The 16171-nt window shown below is 49.5% G+C and overlaps 1 protein-coding gene across 1 annotated transcript in view; it reads left to right on the top strand.

The window, feature by feature from the left end:
- The first annotated feature begins 1935 nt into the window (after positions 1 to 1935).
- The window catches only part of LOC105700766 (5-hydroxytryptamine receptor), a 48256-nt gene continuing 34020 nt past the window's right edge, over positions 1936 to 16171 (top strand). Inside the window, exon 1 of the mRNA XM_023434338.1 lies at positions 1936 to 2176. Coding sequence (XP_023290106.1) covers positions 1936 to 2176 — 241 coding nt within the window. The remainder of the gene's footprint in view (positions 2177 to 16171) is intronic.

Genomic DNA, 16171 nt, shown 5'->3' with positions numbered 1-16171 from the left:
TTTTTAAGGGGGTGACTTTTCTCCTTACATATCTATCCCGGTTTTCGGCTTTCCACCCCTGTCTGCGGTCTCGGGAATAAACAGGGAAATAAAAGGAACCCGAAAACGCGGAAGGGTTCGCGCCACCCCTGCCGACGAAATACCTACACCTCGTATAGGGGAGGTTTACTCTGAATAAAGTTCCCATTCGTAAGGGTCGTAAGTGCGAGGGGTGGTTCGCCTTTCGCGCGACGCAGCTCATAAAGCAGCCCCGGGAAACGGAACGATAGAATTTATGAGAAGGCGCGTAAAGCCACCCCCGACCGGGGGTGCGACTCTCGTGGTCGGAGAACCACGTCGAGACGAGAGCCAATCGCCCCTTCCCGAGGGACCCCCCAAGGAAGACTCCACCCTGCGTCCCCCGATCGAAGAATATCGACTCTCGAAACAAATTCCAAGTCTTCCCTCAAGGGACTCGATCCCACCCCTCTTGCCCCCTTGACAGGACCCACCCCTTCTTCTACAAATCTTTATTCTGAACTTCCTCCAAATTGATCTGGAATTTCGGGAATTTCATTTCAGCTTGCAATATTTCTTAAGGAGGCACTGACATTTATAGGGGATGATTTTCTGCGAAACTTCGGGGGTGGGATTTCTTTTTTTAGGGGCGAGCCGGAGGTACGTTTTGGTACTTCGAGGTATACCGTCGATCGGAGATCCAGGACTGCCCCCAGGACTAAGGGCACCATTTCGTGCGGAACTACCCCTACGTTCCCGGAACGCACCCCATTCTGGGCACGGCCGTGCTGGCGCTGCAATTTAATAGTTAGAATCCTTCCCCGGCTCGTCTTCGCCTCGCCAAGGGCGGGTCGGCGAGCTGCGTCAGACGTTTTCGATTTTCGAGCAGGGTGCTCGCTTTTATGCGCTTTTATGCGCCCCGTAACCGCAATAAATGCAAACGACACTCGCCCTGGGCCACCCCTGTGCGGAGGGTACTCGACCAGAAAGGCCATCTTTGCGTCCTTCCGCCCAGACGGCGCAGCTTCCGGGTCCAGGTGTCCCCGAAAATCCTGCTCTTCCCCACCATTTCAAAGAAACTAAGTACTTCCGATTGTCTTATCAGAATGGGTGATAAAAAAAATATACCGCGAGGAAATGACATCGCAATGATCATCCAAGATTTTACCCCACATACGTCATTTTTAATAAAATAAATACCCTTGAAAATATACCGCGAGGAAATAAATATAGAGATGTTCATCCCCAGTGAAGCGCTTCGAGGGTGGAAAGTTCTCGGGAAACCTAGTGTGTCCTACCGTCATTTTGTATTAAAATAAATATTATGGCAATTCTTTTTCTCGGCAGAGGTCGTAATAAAATAAACATCCTTGAAAATATACCGCGAGGAAATAAATATAGAGATGGCCGTTTCCAGTCGGGCGCTTCGATATTCCCTCTTCGGGGATGGAGAGGACCCTGAAGAGGCGTCTCTCTCTCGAGGGTCGGAATTTTCCGGGACGACACTAAAGCCCCGCCGTTTCCGATTTTCGAGAGGGCTCGCCAGATCGCTTTTATACCCCTCGCGGCCGCGATAAATGCAAACTACCCCCTGCGTGCGTTCGGTCTTCCGGTGAGCAGGGGGTGTGTCATGCGAGGGGACGTTCTTCCGTCTTGCAGATACGAGGCCGGGGCTTCCGGTTTCCCGGGGCTCGATCCAGGTCGAACGACCTCGCAACCTCGACCTGACCTTATAAATGCCCAGAGTGTCCTGCACATCCTGGCCGTCCAGGACTTCCGACCGCCCGATTCGAATCCCCAGGAAATTCCCCTATTCCGAAGTTCGGTTTATCGAATCGTCACGTGACTCCCGGTAAATTCTGAAAAATTGCCCCGAATTCCCCAATTTCACCCCGGTGACGAGTTCCCCTCTGTTCCAGGGATGAACGAGGACGAGCGATGGACATGGGATGGCCAATGGCGGAAACCTCGGCGAACTTTGGCCTCTCCTTCCACGGAGAGACGTGGAACGAGACCGCTGCGGAAACGTGGAACGGAACCGCGGAACGGTTCGCCTTCAACGCCACCGGAAACAACGGATCCTGGCCTCTCGACGGAAACGCAAGAATCGAGAGAGATTTCGTCCTCACCGTCGTCACGGCCGCGTCTCTGAGTCTCCTGATCCTCGTGACGGTCGTCGGTGAGTCCTGAACTTTTCTTCTTTAAATATTAAAAAATCATATAAGTAACATTCGATAACATAACGCTTAAGAAGCGATACTAAAACAACATTCAATGAAATTTTCAAGGGTGCGCAGGGGATGGCCAAAAATTATGGGAACGTCTTAGAGCTCCAAACCAAGATCCTGGGAAGTTCGGAAACGTCCCCAAGAAGGGGTTGCGGAGAGAATGGCCGGAAAAGGCACTTCCTGGCGCAAATATGGCTAAACCTGGCGCAATATCTCATTCTCCGACTCCACCCTCCGTTCCTGGGAAGGGGGCGGCAAGGATCAAAGGGGTGCGCCTTTGAAAGGACCGCGATACCGCGCGTGAATGCAATTTCGGGTTACGCCTCGGCGAATATTGCGGGCTTCCTTTTTCTCCCCGAAGATCGGGCTTCGGTCCCCTTCAGGACCACTTCCCGAATTCTCCATTTGAAATAGAAGAGAAATTAGAGCTCCGCCCCAGACTCCGATGTCGGGCCTGTGGTTTCGAGTTTTCTTTGTGGACTCCTCGCCGAGATGGCGCCAAATTCGAAATAAGCGTCGACACGGGAACTAGGATCAAGCTACTAGACGAGGATCGTCGAGTCCACTTGTGTCTATGTCCATTATCCGATTTGTTCCCCGCGATTCGGATGAAACACTGGATCTCATTTTTCTTTTTAAACTTCCACCGATGCATTCGAGTGCGCGAAGCTCTCGTCTAGTTTCCCCGGGAATCGAGACTCGCGTTTAACGCTCGCTTTGGCTCAAAATTCCGGCTCGTCTGAAATCCGAAAACGGCATCGGCCACAACTTCCCCCGATATTCCGGCTCGCCGGGGATCCGGAATGATTGCAACTTCCGAATTTCGAAATGTCCGACCGAACGACCCCTCATCGCGCTTCCGGGCTCCAATTTGAATCGGCCAATTTTCTTTCTCCGGCCCGATTCACGGTATACCCAAGCGAGAAAAATCCCTCTATTTCGATTTCCCGCTCGGCGGTTCGAGAGACGAGGTACGGAACTTAATAAAGTGCGGAACGAGTTGCGGAGAGATCCTTCGAGCGTTGCAGGTGGACGAGGAAGAAGTCCCAGGGGGGTTAGGAATTTTTCACGAGGGACTTCCGGATGCCCTTTGAGGGAGGAAAACATCCTGGAAGTTTCATGCCGTTTTCGGACTCTGCCCGATTTCCAAATCCCACAGGTGTCTCAAAGGATGTCCTCGGAAAGTTCCAAAATGTCGACCTTGCACCACTGGGGGTGGAATTTCTCCCCTTTTACGGATTTCCGGACGGAATAACTGACGGAGGATCGTTCTTGGGAAATTACGATATCACCCCCCCGGAAGGGTGGCCACCCCTTTTTTTTACGACATTAGTCGGAGTTACGCGTCCATCCCTGGTGCTTAAAGGTGTCGCTCAGAAGTCTCCGGGGTGTGCTCCTACCCGATTGAATATCCGCTCGGGTAAGTGCTCGTAAGCTTACCCCTGGCCAGGGGGGTGGTGGGGCGGTTTTTCGAATTCAACCCCTCTAACTTCCGGTCCGCCGACGTTTACTTCCCCTTCATTCGGATGCACGACTCGTAAATCCGTTTACCCCCGGATCAAAAATACCTGCCGAAAAGTGGAGGGAAGGGAGGAGTGAGAGCTCACGTTTCCACCCCATTTCGGGGTGGGACTCTTAATTCTATTTTCTTCTTTGAGGGTGAAGCGAGAAAAAATTTGCCCTGAAGAGCTGGAAATTCGGGATCGCCGAAAAGGGAGGAAATGGGAAAAACGAGACGTCACGTTTCCACCCCATTTCGGGGTGAGACTCTTAATTCTATTTTTTTTTTTTTTTAGGGTAAAGCGAGAAAAGATTTTCCCTAAGAAACCGGATATTCCGAGTCGAGGGAAAACCGAGGATCGGGATTACTCGATTAGGTAATCACTCGAGCGGGTGTTCATTATCCGCAACGCCGGCGGAGCGGCCGAGGGGTAACTTAGGAACTTCAACCCCCCCGAACTTCCGGCCCGACGACATCTATTTTCCCCCTTGGAGGCGCACTTCCACCCCCTGTCCGCGAGACGCACCTGGAATTAACTCGCCCCCGGAAGTCCTCGGGCAAGTTAAAGGTGATCGAGTGCTCAGGTAAATCAGGGAGAATAAATAAGGAGGGTTGGCCACCCCCAAACGGAGAACCCCGACAAATCACCCCCCTATCACTCAGCCAGGCAGAAAACTTCACTCTACTCGAAGAAAAATCTGAAATTCCCCCCGAAGAAATAGAAAAGAAATTGAAATGAATTTTGAAATGAAATACAAGAAATGCCAGGAATGTCTGGAAAATTATCGAATATACGAGGGGAGTGAACGGACCGTCATTTTTCTTTGTTCTTTTTCCTTCTTTCTTGTCCGGCTCGTCTCTCCCCAGTTACGACTGATTGGGCAAATGAAATCCTACGATGGAGCTACAAATCGAGAGTCGAGCTCCCGGGGCGTTTTTAATTAGCACGCAGAGATAACGAAGGGGAAAGAGGGGGAGGAATTATCTTCCGGAATCGTGGGACCCGGGAGGGACCTTTATAAGGGGGATTCTCTCCGGGAAGTACGACATCCAATTAGGGCTCGTTGCAGTTGAAGCGAACTTCGCGAAGCGTCGAAGTATCGCGCCTAACCTACTTAAACAGCGACGCTCCTCCAAATAACAGGATATGCAATTACTGTCGGTCAGTAATTGCGTTTCGCCTCGGTTTCGGGTTAAATGCACTAGTTTACGTGGGTTACAGCCCTCGCTCGCACTTTCCGGAAGCCGGGAATTTTCGAAATCCGAAGATCCGATCGGATCTTCGGATTCCGTCGTCGAACTTCCCGAGTTGAGGAAAAAAATGTTTATGAATGAAGGAAAGAAAAAAAATCCTAAAAATTGTCATTGAATGAGAAAAAAGACGGAAAAAAAATGAGAAAAAAAAAGACATGTCCACGCACAAGAATGAAATTCACTGAGAAGTGCCACGTCGGCCAATCGGTTAGATAATCGATTTCCCATGGGCATTTTTCAAAACATCCCCATCGGAGATCCCATAACTCGTGGAACGACGTTTCCCTCCCGAAATCCGACATCGGTCCGAATTTCATCCGGCGATATTGACGGAGCCTTGCGACACAAGCCCAGTAGTAAATTATCGAAATTGCGGCGTATTTCAACGATCGCAATAACGACGGCCCTCGGAAATTTTCCGAGGAACGTTATTCAAACGAGAGCGGACGTTTCGAGTGACTTGCTTGGCCCTGGGCTAAAATTCCCCGGAAAAAGATGAAAGAGGATCCGCCACATTAATTATCCACAGTACGTAAAGATTTGTCAAATAGCATTTACTTCTCGAAGCAATCCTCCCTGGGCAAACTTCTAACCGAGGCCCGGTTGCATCTCTGCTTCCTCGAGGCCCTCCATTTCCTTTTTTCTGCATTTTCCCGATCGATAAAACTCGAGCCACGCTTGCTCAGCACCCTCCACCCCCGGCAGAGATACACAATGATCTCGGGGGAAGGAACCTTCTTAGGAAAGCGATAAAAAAATATTTTATGCCAGATTAGCAATTTCTCGGCCGACCCACCGGCAGTTTCCCCGGCCGCCATAAAATGGTTCCATTAACGCGTTAACGTCCCGAAAAAAATATGGAAACGGGGAGGAAAATCGGGAGATTTCCCCGGTTTTCGATGCCTCGTCAGTTTTTCCAACGGATGGAAATTTATTTTTCCCCGGTTGGTCTGTATATCAATATTCGATTTTTTTTTCACCCCCCTCTTTCTCCGGCTATTCCTTTTTCCTTTCCAGCTCCCAATCGATACCCCGGGACGTCCGGTCCTCTCGAATCCGTCGGATACAATATTCGCGGGGGGTCGGCCGTGCATCAGCTGATGTGACAAATGCACGCGTGACAGCTCGTCCACTCGACGATGCGGATGCATCTCGAGTGATGTCCCCGGGCGGTGCGCTGATTAAGCTTTAAGTGTCCCGATAACAGGGGGCCGAGATTTCTGAGTGTCCCGTTGGCAATATTCGTCAGAGAAAAATGTCGAGAATTTAATTTAATTTTTATTATTATTAAAATCGCGAAAATTAATTTTCATCCCCTCGCGATTATTCATTTTCGATTCATTTTCGAGCAAAACTCCATTTCCTGGGGGTGTTGGGAAGTACTTTAACCTAGTTACATTTTGGATCTGGTGGTTTGGTGATTTTTTCGGGGGAATCTTCAGACCTAATGGGAAGGTCCTATATCTTGGGCGTCGAGTAGATCGGCTTAAGCCGATCCCGGACGAGCCGCAATCTCCCCATTATCGCCTTTAATCCCGGTTTTAATCGCAGAATCGGCAGGATCCTTCGTTAAGGTACTTTCTATCGAGAGGCAATAAACCGACATCCCATCTCTTCCGATGGGTAATATCTCGGGTGGCAGAAGGGGGTATCCAGTCGCGAAGAGCGCAGCTCCGGAAATGAGAAAATCGAGATATACCTCGTTCGACTCGATTTTCGAGGTACTTTCTAAATCCGAGCCGGCCCGATAACGCGTCCGGGTCCTCGCGATCTCGAGGACCAATTTTCCCGCTTGTCGGCATTAAAAATCCCCCGTAAAATCAGGCCCTCGATGGCGCCCTCCTCAAACATCCTCAACATCCCCTACGAGGTCTAATTTCTCCGATAAATTCCCACGACGGCCGATTTCCATAATTTTTCATAACTAGCCCTTATCGCACCTGACTCTTATTTCACCCCCTCTACTTAAAAAGTCCCCGAATAATTGAAAGGTAAATTAATTCAGGGGAAATCGCTCGGTTACTCTTTATTCTTTCCGGGATACGAGGAGAATGGACGGCATTTTCCCCCTACTTTTTACTAACAGATTCGGATTTTTCCTTGGCGTTTAATTAAACGCGACAACGAGGCACGTTGCGGTGGGTCAGTACTCCCCCCGGGATAAACGGACGTGTAGCTGTGCATTGTTTCCCGAGGGAACAAGTGCCCCTCCCGTGTCGGTCCCGTAAATCAAGTCCCGGCTAATCCGAGGAGAGCGAGTCTAGATCTCGCGGGCCGCGATTAAAAATATCGGATCTATGCAAATTCGGGATATATTTTAACGAACCGGCCGGAAAGTAGGAGCATTAAATCTTCCCCGAGCTGCTTTCCGGCATTCTTTTTCCTCGTGGATGAGAATTCTGAGACTTTTCAAGGGGGCAACATGCCCTAAGAAGTCAATTTCCTATGACAAAACGGGCAATAAAATACGAGAGAATATAAATAAGGAGGAGAAAAGCCAAAGATAACGAGAGACGTCGATCGAAATTGCGGAATGAAAATTCCCTCACCCTTCAATTATTTTCACGGGGATTCATGAAGAAATCCCGTATACTCTTTCCAAGGCTCCTCGGATTTCCCACGGGTTCGTCAATTATTACCGACACGACCAGCCCTGATATCGCGGCAACGACTTTTTTCCTCCCCTTTACAATCTCCCCATGGACCCTTTGATTTCTATATATATTTTCACGGCGAACCGTTTAGTCGCAATTTCCCCGTAATCTGTTTTTTACGACTCGCACCGGGTTTACGTACAGCTCCCAGTTAATCCCGCCGGCCCTGGAAGTTTAATTGCTCGAAGCTCCAAGAAAGCGAGAAATGCCGCAGCCCGTTTAATTTGAAGGAACTGTATTATACTTCGAAGCCGGTGGGAGAGAGCACGAGGAAACAATAAGAGAAACCAGCCAAGGGGAGCGATAAAAGGCAGAGAGAAAGGAAATAATCGCGTAGGAAATGAAAGAGGACGAAAAACCTCGAGAAATGCCGAACAAAGTCGACTCGAAGAGGAGAGGAATTGCGAGAAAAAGAAGTTCTTGAAAATCCCCCTAATAAAAAGGAAAAAGAAAAGGGAGAGAGAGAGAGAAACAGGATTTTCTGCCCAAAACTCGCAGGACAGTTAGATTTGAAAGAAGCCAAAATTCCCTGCAAAGTGAAACAATTGCAACCCTGAAATTGGGATTTATAAAATATGTGAAAAATTGGAGATTAACGTGAAAACGCGGTTAAGAGAGAGAGAGATGAAATGTAAAATAAGTAGAGAGGACAGGAAGGTGACTGGCACTTAAGAGGGGTCGCTAATTGAAGAAGAAAGCGAGGGGAAAAAATAGAAGAAAGAAAAAAAACGATAAACGAGGGCAATGAAAAGGGGCACCGTTGCACCCCCAAACTGCACCGGTGCACCGGGCAAAGCCACCTGTTGATCCCGAGGACTTTTCCCATTTTGTCATGTCAATGCAACGGGTTGACAGCGAGACGAGATGCACATTTTCGCGCGTCCTCCTCGGAGGCCATGAAAAGGTGGCGAAGGAGAATCATTCCGAACGGATAAAAGTCCTGGTGAAGAAGTGCATCCATTATCCGGCCGCGGTGCATTATACCCCCGAGTTTCCTATTTCCCTCGCGGGGTTGCCCCGTGATTTAATCCTCCATTTTCCCATCGGTCCTTTTCGCCTCTCGTGCTCATTTCTCCCTCTTCCGGAGGATGCACTCGAGTGCATCGAGAGGGATCGACGTGGACGCATCGACTCCTTCACCGAACGAGGGAAAAAGTGCATCGTCCTAGAGAGAGAGGTTATATCGAAACCGAGCATACGGAATATAATCCTGTAACACTTTCAGGCGCATTTAGCAATTTCCCCCCGATTAGAGGGAAATAAGAAAGTAAGGAGGGAAGAAAACGCGAAAATGGGTACATCTTAACGACATCGCGCACGCGGTGCATTTCCAGAATATCGATTCCCCTCTTTTGCGAGCCTTCCCGCCCTGCGTTCCACTTTCCCACTGAAAGACTTTACCCCAACAATTAGTCAAAAGACGAGCGCAAGTATCGCATCGCGACAAAAGTACGGAAAAGGGGAAGAAAAGTGGAGCGAGCCTCGGAGTCGCGGAACGGCGGCCATCTTGCCGCGGTCGACGCTCCGCGGGTCACGTGACGGCAGTGACGTCACGCGTTTAATGGCGCGGATCCGCACTCGATACAGCGGCAATAACGTAAAAGCCAGCTGACGGACGGTTGGATTTACAGCAGGGACGAAAAAGAGAAACGCCGCCCTTTGAGGCCGGACGTCTTCCTCCGGGTCAATGGCGGCCACGCGAATTTAATATCCGGCGGGCCGGAGGTATCCGGAATCGATTTAAGAACGATAAAGCGGAGGCCAGCTGACACGTGTCGCCTCTCATATTAAAAAAATGGCCGGACACCTCCCTGCCGACGTGGTCACGAGCCAAGATGGCAGCCGAAAACTTCCCCGGCCTCTCCCTTAACCGGCGCACGTAGTCGCGATAAAGGCGGCCCGCCTTAAGGCTACTTTCCATAAAGAAAAGCGCGCGGCATTATCCTTCCGCCGGTTTAGTCCCGTTTACGGCCGCCGCGTGCGCCGCCACCATCTACGCGCCCACCTCGCAACTTTAGAACCCTTTAAAAGATTAACCCGACGTCGCCCACCCACCGCGCCTTTCCTATCGTCTAGAGAAACCGTGAACTTAGCGAAACCCCATAATCAAACAGGGTTAAGTAGAACAGGTGGGCCGAAAATCGGCTTTTCGTGGTCTCCGAGCTCGTCTCTCCCGCTTTACGGCTGTTTTCGAAAACGAGTCGCCTGGCCGTTTCGTCCGGCCATTATCGGCGATACGCTGGACGCCGTGCTCCGTCGAGGGGGCGCTGATTGATTTACAGACCTTATCTGTCCGATGCAGCTCACCTATTTCAGATTACACCGGGGTTGAGATATGATCCCTTAGCTCGTTCAACCAAGGGCCGGTGCGTTGCTGCCGGCAGCCATTATGCGGCCGCCCTGAAGCGCGCCCCGCTCTGGTAGGTGTTCCCAGCGATACAGGGAGAGGTTATGTTCGCGCGAGCCGAAGTGCCGCCATGAACGACGGATTTCATCTAGAGCGCGAACCACCAGATCCACTCGGATCCACTTCCCTCGAAATCATTCATTTCCCGTAGGAAAGCGAAATTCAGAAAAAAATCCCACCGCCCCCAAAAGTCAGCTCCTGGGAGCTGAAAATTGATACATGTCGTGAAATAACGAGCCAGAGACCAAGAAACCCGATCGGTTCCTTGCACATTCATCCAGGTTCGTTCGATCGAGGTATCGATGCTTAGCCCTCGACCAACCCCATACAAGCCGTCCATTCATGGAAGTCTAATTATTACAGCCATTGAAATTCTTGACAGGTTCCTGACCTACCCTATAACGCGGAGATTCGAGGAAAATACCGTCGTGAGATGGTGGAGAAAATTTCAGGTTTACCGTGGACCACCCTAATGGAGGTAGAAGGGGTCTCGGACCTCTAGGGGCTCTTTCTGGGGGATTTCTCGATTTTTTGGAGGAAACCCATCGATCCGCTCTCCGGATGTTGGCTCATCCTAGACGGGCTCCGGCTTTAACACTCGGTCGAGGGTGTCATTATCGTAATGGCGCCTCCTCTCCCAAAAACCCGCGCCTACGTACACAGACACGAATCCCCGGTAATGGCATCACGTCGTGCTCCCTTTTCCCCCCGAAACAGGTGACGAAAGCAAGCCCCGAGCCTTTTCTCCGGGACAAAGTTCCGCTTTTTTCCGGCCCCGGGAAACGGGCCATTTTCCGGGTAACGGGCGCACCCTTTCGGGGAAATGCACGAGACGTGCATGGCCGGCTTTCGCGAATTGCCGGCACTAAAAGGACGCCTACCGAGCGCGTCTTCTCCATGAAACTGGGGAAATGACCAAGGAGTAGTTACTTTTCCATTTTTGTTCATTTAAAGACCGGGCTGCGTATTTCAAATCCCCGGGCCACCTAGGAGTAGATGTCCTCGAGGTACCGGAGATCGATTTATACCGCGACATCCCCGAAACCGATTAATCGGTTAATCGGATCTAGTCGACTGGGGCGGCTTTATGCTTTCGAATAATCCACCCTGGTCACGGTCTCACCCCTTACCATGGGGTACAAAACCACTTCCCAAATCCCTGGCCGAACAAGTATACCGCATTATTATCTACCGCACGACCCTATAAACTCCAATTCGAAAATAAATCCTCGATGGACCGTAAACCCCTGAGCCGACAGGGCTCCTGTAAATCCCCGGCTGGCGTCGCGACGCTCCGAAGGTTTGTGGAAACCCTGAGATGGTCCAGGAGAATCCTGCGAGGCGATTGGTCGACCTTTGCTCGGAGGAAATCGAAAGGAATCTTGCTGGAAGTGGATCGCTAACTGTGGGTGGCGATGGGTGGTAGTGCTTGTGGGTGGTTTTGGGTGGTTTTAGGAGGTGATGGGTGGAGATGGGTGCCAGGACTCCCGTAAAGGCGAACAAATATCGCGATGAGAGGAGAGGTCAGGAGATAGGGGGAGAAAATGGGGTACCATCCAAAATAGGGTGGAGGGGCGCTCTGGATACCAGGAGCGAAACAATGGGTGGAGGAGTAGACGCTTATCGCCCGAAGAGGCTGGATCAACAAAACCGACTACTCATTATCGCAATGTATCCCCTCCGAAATGCCGACTGAAAAATTCCTCCGCCTTAGAAACAATTGTTATCAACGCTTTCCTCAAGATACTTGTTAATTTCACCTCTCGTTTTTGGAAGAGTGATAAGGGTAAGGGGAAAAGGGCGGAGAAAGGGGTAGGTGAGAAGTACCTCGAAATGTCCCTGCACCTGGAGGGGGTTTATGAAGATTAAGGTCACCGGCTCGGGAATACTCGTAAAAAGCGAAGGAGTGAAACATCGGAGAGAAACAAACGGCCGCGAAATGTCGTCTTTGAGGGAAACGCCGCCGGGGGGCAGCACCGCCGAGGGAAAATGGCGGACTGCCATTTGCCGCGGTACTTCCTTGCACTTTTCCGGGTTTAAGGGTACGCTTTTTATTTACCCTTTTCTCGGAGAACCCGGTCATCCCCTGCCCCTTGATGCAAATCGTCTTTTGAGTTACCCTAGCGGGACAAGAGGTGGTTAAAGGGCGAGGGCGTAAACGAAGCTTTATTAATCGAGCGTCGATAAGGGTGGGATTTTCCACCCTGTCCTTTCGGAAAATGAGGAAAAATGTTCTCCGGGAAAAATACTGGCCGACCTCGCGCGCCTCTGCGTGTAATCGCGAGTTACCCTGAATTAGCCATTAAACTCGGCCCGTGAAAAATCGGACATTACTATTCCGGATCCAGAGGTGGAAGGGAAATTCGGAAATTCAATCACGCCGACTCGATATTTCCATTTCGAAATCAGATTGGAATTCCGCTTAATCGGACGCCGGCCGTTTCGGCGATCGAAACCAGGACCTCGCTTAGACTTTTTTTTTCCCCTTTTTTTCCTCTTTTCGGGAAAACCAATCACTCCTGGTTTTCGCTTCTTGTACGACATTTTAGGGGCCGTGTTAAGACTCGTCAATGTAGTTTCCCTAAATTATGTCAATATCGGGGCATAAATTATGTCCCCGCGTGTTCCGCCAAGACCCGCAATGCCGCCTCGTTGCATTACTGCACGTCGCCGTTGCGCCAGTGATTTGCAATTACGCTCGCAATTACATTATGTAACCCGCTAAATATGCCGGGGAAAACGTCGATATCACGCTTCGCAACACCCATTGTGGTTTGACGGCATTTCGATAAATTCTAAGCCCCCCAACGGAGCAATGGCTGGACGTTTTGAAAATTCGACGAGGACTTCGAAAAAAGAAAGGAAAAAAAAAATGAAAATCGAACGAGCGGATTTAACTATAGGGCGCAGTCGAAACATCGCCTGCGGATGAATAAAATCGTTATGAGCGGGTGTCCGGTAACAATAAATTATTTGATCCGGCCCAAAGTATATCAGCGATGAATAAATTGAAATGGCTCCCCGAGTTTCCATATCAAGCTTGGAAATCATTTATTATCACCACTGCACCCCGGGCAGGTGTAATGGCGATTGCGCAGCATCCCCTGGACGATGAATAAATTAAAATACATTTCCTCTTCGATGTAAATACACGGGAGATAAATCCAATCGAAGGTCCACCCATGAACGTAAAAATGCTCATTTCCCGGAACCATGCATAAATTGAAACGCGCATTTCACCTCGCTAATCATTTTCCTGTTAATCACTTTTCGGTCAGTAATTCAATGAACGCGATTTACAGCCGCGGTGAAAAATTAATTTGAGAAGTTTGATAATCCTCGATTAGTCGGGAAATCATCCCAAGGGTCGAGCCGACTCGGAGAAATAAATTTAGTGTGATGTTCATTTAAGGGAGGGAAAATTTCTGGAAAAATCCCGAGTCTCTTTACGTGAGTCCTGCTCTCCTTCCCGTGTCTCTAAATATCTCAGCCCCGTTCAATCTCGAATTAAGTCCACTTCTTGGGAGAGGCAGAACAGTCGCGCGGTTGCAACTTTTAATCAGGGGGAAATTGATAAAGCTCTTTAAGTATTCCGAACTCAGAAACCGAGGAGCCGGCCGAAGTGGAAGTCTTAAGTAAAAATGAAGATCCTCGGCCATTGAAGTTTACGGTAACCAGGTAACTAGGGGCTGCCTTTTCTCCCTTAATTATCTAGTCCGAAGAGGGCCGAGCGATAAAGAAGAAATAAATGAATAAATTAAGGAACCCTCCATTTAGCCGTAATTCTGCTCAGGCTGCTGCCAACTAAAATTCTATTAGACAAGAGCGAGGAAAGAAAACCGAGAAAGGGAATTAATTCCTCCATTTTTTACCGCGAAATCTCCCGCCTGAGTCCCGCACCAAGTGCACACTGCGAGACTACAACACTTAATCTCGACTCGAAACACTCTACATTATCCAATTCGACGTCGAGGCGTTTCCTGACACGCGGGGCAATCTACCGAATTAACAACAAATTTCTCTAAATTCCTCAACATATTCGACGGTGCTTTAATTAAACCCCCGCGTACCCTGGCGAAGGTGGAGTACTCGCGGTAATGGACTTTAATTAGAGCGGAATTGGCGGAGCCCTCCTTTGAATATTCGAAAGTTTAAATTAGCATTTAAGGGCGCGAGATGGAGACGCCTCGTAAAAATTAAGGATGGGCCGAAGGACGATCCTGGAGGACTCTCCCACGGATTAAATCGGAGCCGGCCGGTATAAACGACGGCCGGCACTTTGTCGGGCTGCAAAGCGAATTTTGGTCAATTATGTAGTTTGCCAATTCCATTCCGCGACCAGAATCCAATCTATGGCGGAGTTTACCCAATGCAACCTAACCTGACATGGTGTAAGTAGACTTTTTAGGAGCCCTCCGTTCCGAATTTAATTCCCCAATTCACGGGATTCACTTTACCCCCTTTCGGCTTAATCCGACAACAAGGACTTAAAATAAATCCCATCGAGAATTGGAAATTGCCATTTCGCCCGCAAGCATGGTTACTTTAGAACAAGTACGCAAATTACATAATGGCGCGGAGATTCGACGATACGGGAGATCGAGCTTTCTTTTTGCCCCTTTATCCTTTTTTTTCACAAAAATCCGACAAATTCTCCTCTGAATCCCGTTCATTAGTCATCCGACGAGGTCCAGAGCAAATTGGCCAGCTGCGTAACGAGCGTTCAATGGCCAGTAAAGTTTAACAAGTGGCATTACACTGATTGGCGCCTGGCATTGGACGTCGGCGATAGGTGATTTGCGATTAATTGGGCCAATTCGATGAAATTTCCAGTTCCGATTTTCCCCCGCTCCCAAAGATCCTCCAGACCTCGAAAAGGAAAGAAAAAAAAAAACAAACAAACCAAAATGTTCGCAGCTTCCCAGGGCTCTGAGAAATTTTCCAACTCCTCACCTCCACCTTTCCGTGGGCTGAGTGTTCAAAAAAGGCGCAGAAATTATTTCCCCCAAAAAAATAAAAGAAACAAGTACCACCATGTTTCAGGGAGGACTTTAATCCTGGGATCGTTCCGCATAATTCCCGATTGTTCCCGCTTTTCTGGGGGCAAGGGGGGGAAAAAAGGAAAATTCTACCCTTTGCGAATGGCCTCGCTAAAATGGATTCCGCGAATGCGAAGCGAAATTGGATGGCAGCAAAAAACAATTTCGTCCGAGTTACGTGTTGCTGGAAATGGGGCGGAGAGGGGGGGGGGGACTGAAAATGAAAATCGGGAATATTGCTCCCGAAGTTCCTGGATGGAACGCCGGAACGGGAGTAGAATCGCGAGTAGACTCGGAGCGGGAATTTTTAAATTCTGAAACGAACTCCTAGGAATTAAGTTAATTAACTCGGGAATTCGAAGTCGGGGGAGTTTTCGGTACAACCCTTTTTGGCTTCCCTCGGATACGTTGCCGTTCGTGGGGCTGGAGTCCATATAAATTCCGAGGGCGGAAACTTCCTCTTCCTCCCCCTGAATCGGTCGATTTTTTAGTTCTTCCCGTTTTCCCCTTTTTTCTCCGATCGACCGATGCAAATTCGGGTCGGGGTGGCTTTTTAATAAGGGTGGGAGCGCTTTCGGGAATTTAATATCGAAGGCCAAAGTTCGGGAGGGGGTGGGCACCCCGAAGGAAAAGGACCCGTGATAAGGGAAGTTTTATCGCTCGGAAACAACGAACTAGTCCTGACATCGATCGATCGATGGACCGGAAGTGGTCGAGTGAACCGAAGAGGACAAAAGGATGGGATGCACTTCCGGTCACCATATTTCCTCGAGGACGGACCGGAAACGCAAAACCGTGGTCCCAGAAGAAAAAATTACCGACCCGAAATCTGCCTCTGTTATTTTTCGATTTTTTTTTCCTTTTTTCGAGAAGTGTTTGATATCTAATTGATTTCTCGATGAGCGAAGAGGAGGTGCGGAAAACTCGAGGTGGAAAAAGCCGGAAGTCAAGTTGACTTATCAGGCGATAAGAGCCCGCGTGCTTGTCAATAGGCCATCCAAAACTAGAGCAACCCCCTCGCGCGAGAACACGCGAAATCGTAATCTCGGCCGAGTGGGGGAGGATTTTCGAATCCGTTTTCTCGATTTTCC

Source organism: Orussus abietinus, unplaced genomic scaffold, assembly GCF_000612105.2.
Source record: "Orussus abietinus isolate OABI.00-Male unplaced genomic scaffold, Oabi_2.0 scaffold9, whole genome shotgun sequence".
NCBI classification, from domain to species: domain Eukaryota; kingdom Metazoa; phylum Arthropoda; class Insecta; order Hymenoptera; family Orussidae; genus Orussus; species Orussus abietinus.
This window is presented reverse-complemented; position numbering and strand designations above follow the sequence as displayed.